The 2,932-nt window shown below is 37.7% G+C and overlaps 1 protein-coding gene across 1 annotated transcript; it reads left to right on the top strand.

Annotated features, from left to right (window-relative positions):
- The first annotated feature begins 1,747 nt into the window (after positions 1 to 1,747).
- Positions 1,748 to 2,723, top strand: LOC106779734 (protein MKS1-like). Its single transcript, XM_014667915.2, has one exon. The coding sequence runs from the start codon at positions 1,946 to 1,948 to the stop codon at positions 2,591 to 2,593; it is 648 nt and encodes a 215-aa protein (XP_014523401.1). The 5' UTR covers positions 1,748 to 1,945; the 3' UTR covers positions 2,594 to 2,723.
- Positions 2,724 to 2,932: the final 209 nt, after the last annotated feature.

The following is a 2,932-nucleotide window of genomic DNA, read 5'->3' as shown; positions in this document are numbered from 1 at the left end:
TGACATTGACGTGGCATGTCGATGGTGCTTTTTTAAATGATGTGGCCTAGTTATTTTGTTAATTAGGTGATTCTGACATATATATTATCATTTTTAATTAAAGATATTGGGAAAAAACTTAATTAAACCCAGGTCCTTTTTTTCGAAATAAGGATTGCAAAAAGAGAGTTGTTCTTCAAATTAGGGTTCATTGGGAGGAAATTTGGAATCAATTGTAGATGACCCATTCATGTGAGAACTGGGAGAACTACTAAGAAGACGCGATTAGGGTTCTTCGCTTTTCGCGATTGGGGTTTCGCATCTCTCGTAAGGTCACGATAATGAGAAAGGGGTTTATGTCATGGTCTTTGGTTCTTCTTTTGGTTGTAGGTTGTGCGAATGGAGTAGAGGGAGGCATTTAAGGCTTCCATGGCACGATTAAAACGAAGGTGGCTTGCGAGTTAGAATTTTGCGATTTGGTTTGATGATTTTTGGACTTCGTGATTCAAGTCCGAAGAGGATGATGAAGTATGATTTCGCGATTCTGGTTCTGTTTTTGGGTTCCTGCTAGTTTCTTGCAGGTTTCATTGGCTTATGGAGGGGCTATTTGTCCGACGAATGCAATGGTTTCTAGTAATTGGGGCTATGATGCTAGTTCGATGGAGAAGATGAATATTTCTGTGATTTAGGGCTTTTTCAAATTGGAGATTTCTATTTTTTAGGTTTTGAGATTCTGAGTTTGCAGGTATTCATGGAGATACAATCCCAGTGTAGTGGTTGCATAAATATGAATTGGTGGTGGCTATGTACAATTTTGCGGTGGCTAGTAGTGGTGATTTTGGTAGTTCGTGGTGACGCAAGGCTTGTGATAAAGATTAATTGATAGTTTGTGATTATTCATTCTTAATTTAAAAAAAATCCTAAGTTTAATTAAATTTTTTCCTAATTTCTTTAATTATAAATTATTAATATACACATCAAAATCATCAAAATAAAATAATTGACCCACATCAATTAAAAATTGCATTACGAGCATGTCACATTAATGTCACTAACAACTTCTAATTTAACGGTAGATTCTAATTGAAAAAATTTTTGCAAAATGAGAAGTTAATTAAGACGAAAAAAATAAAAAACTTATTTAAAATTTTCAACCTTTGACGAATGATTAAACGACATAAAAAAAAAAAAACTTTTACACCTACACGTTACGAAACTTTTCGGTAAACATTTTGTTAAACAAGTTTTCATTTGTTTCAAGAGAAATGTATCCTTAGAAGTGGAATTTATTTTTCTACCTAAATATAATTTTTAAAATTAATTTCTAATTTTTATGTATGAAGAGAATATGACGATTTGATGATATAAACAATTAAGTTAATTTATTTTCTCTATTTGTTGTATTGTCCTGTCTTTAAATTTAAATATATGAAGTTAATTTGTCATGTTAATTCTATTGCAACATGACTTCTTTTAAATATAAATATTTTATTTTTTCATATTTGAAGATCGTTTTTTAGTTTAGAGTTGGTGTAATGGATCTATTTTAATACAAACATGCAATGACATAACGAGGGTAACCTTTAACTTAGTTGCTGAACCTAAAAAGGTTTAAACACTATTTTCTTATGGTAATTGTAGTTTTGGATCTACTAATAATTGTTAGATCTAGCTACAATAAAATAAACCCCAAATTTATTCTTTAATTGAGATACAAACACATGTATATGATAAGTTGTTAGTCCTGATGAGTTATGATTAATTAATTATATTACAACACAAAAATGGGGTTGGAGTCAACACACCTTACCTCAAAAGTCAACAAACTACCATATATCTATTTAGTCCCAAAAGTAAATCAATTCAGTTCGAAACTTGGTTTAATTCCAATCTTTCTCGTTTCTCAGCCTCACACCACAACCCTCTCTTTATTTCTCACCACACCAGATTATTTCTCCCCCTTCGCATGAACCCGCCGGAGATTCCTGCCGGCGGAACCCCGCCGTCCAAGAAAGAGGTTCAGCTCCAGGGGCCTCGCCCGCCGCCTCTCAAAGTCAGCAAAGAATCGCACAAGATCAAGAAGCCGCCACCGCACCCCGCCGCCCACCGCCACTCCCACGCGCCGCCGGATCAGAATCAGCCCCAACGGGAACCGGTGATAATCTACTCGGTCTCCCCAAGGGTCATCCACGTCAAACCCGGCGACTTCATGGACCTCGTGCAGCGCCTCACAGGAGCCCCCTCCGGCGAGGACCCACCGGTCAGAGCGGGGGACGTGTCTCCGGCGGCGAGGCTGGCCTCGATTGAGAAGACGAGTCCATCGGAGAGGGAGAAGGTTTTACACAGCGGAAATGATGACTTGATGGGGATGTTAGATGAGGGAGTAGAGGTGGGTCAATTTCCAGGGATATTGTCGCCGGAGCCGGGGACCTTGCCACCGATTCCGGCTGTGTTTTCCCCGGCGAGAGAGGCGCTAACGGCGTCGTATTGGAACGAGTTTTCCCCGTCTTATTGGTCGCCGGCGAGTAGCTTTTTAGCGAGTCCGTCGGGTTTTCTTCCCGCGGCCGTGGCGTCGCCGCAACCGTCGCCGAACCTGTTCAGCCTTTTCGACTAAAGATAGGTTTTTTTTTTTTTCACTTGGTTTTGGTGATTATTGAGAATTTTGACATTAGTGGTGGTTCTTCTTCTACCTAGTGCCACTGTTTTTGTACAACTTGTAGAAAAAGAAGACTAAGACTTTTCCATTTGCCAGCTTGGTTTTCTACTTCACACAATTAATAATTATTATTATCATTATTTTTAACTCAAATACTTTCTTCATTCTCCTCTTTCTAATTTTGTTTTTGATTTGTAATTTAACATTTGAACCCAACAGGTTGTGTTTCAAAATTTCTAGTAATATATATATTTTGACTGTTGTTATAGTTATTGTTTTTCATTCAAGAAAATATAT

This window comes from Vigna radiata, unplaced genomic scaffold (assembly GCF_000741045.1).
Source record: "Vigna radiata var. radiata cultivar VC1973A unplaced genomic scaffold, Vradiata_ver6 scaffold_160, whole genome shotgun sequence".
In the NCBI taxonomy this organism is placed as follows: Eukaryota; Viridiplantae; Streptophyta; class Magnoliopsida; order Fabales; family Fabaceae; genus Vigna; species Vigna radiata.
The sequence above is the reverse complement of the archived record's forward strand: the minus strand, read 5'-3'. Positions and strand labels throughout refer to the sequence as shown.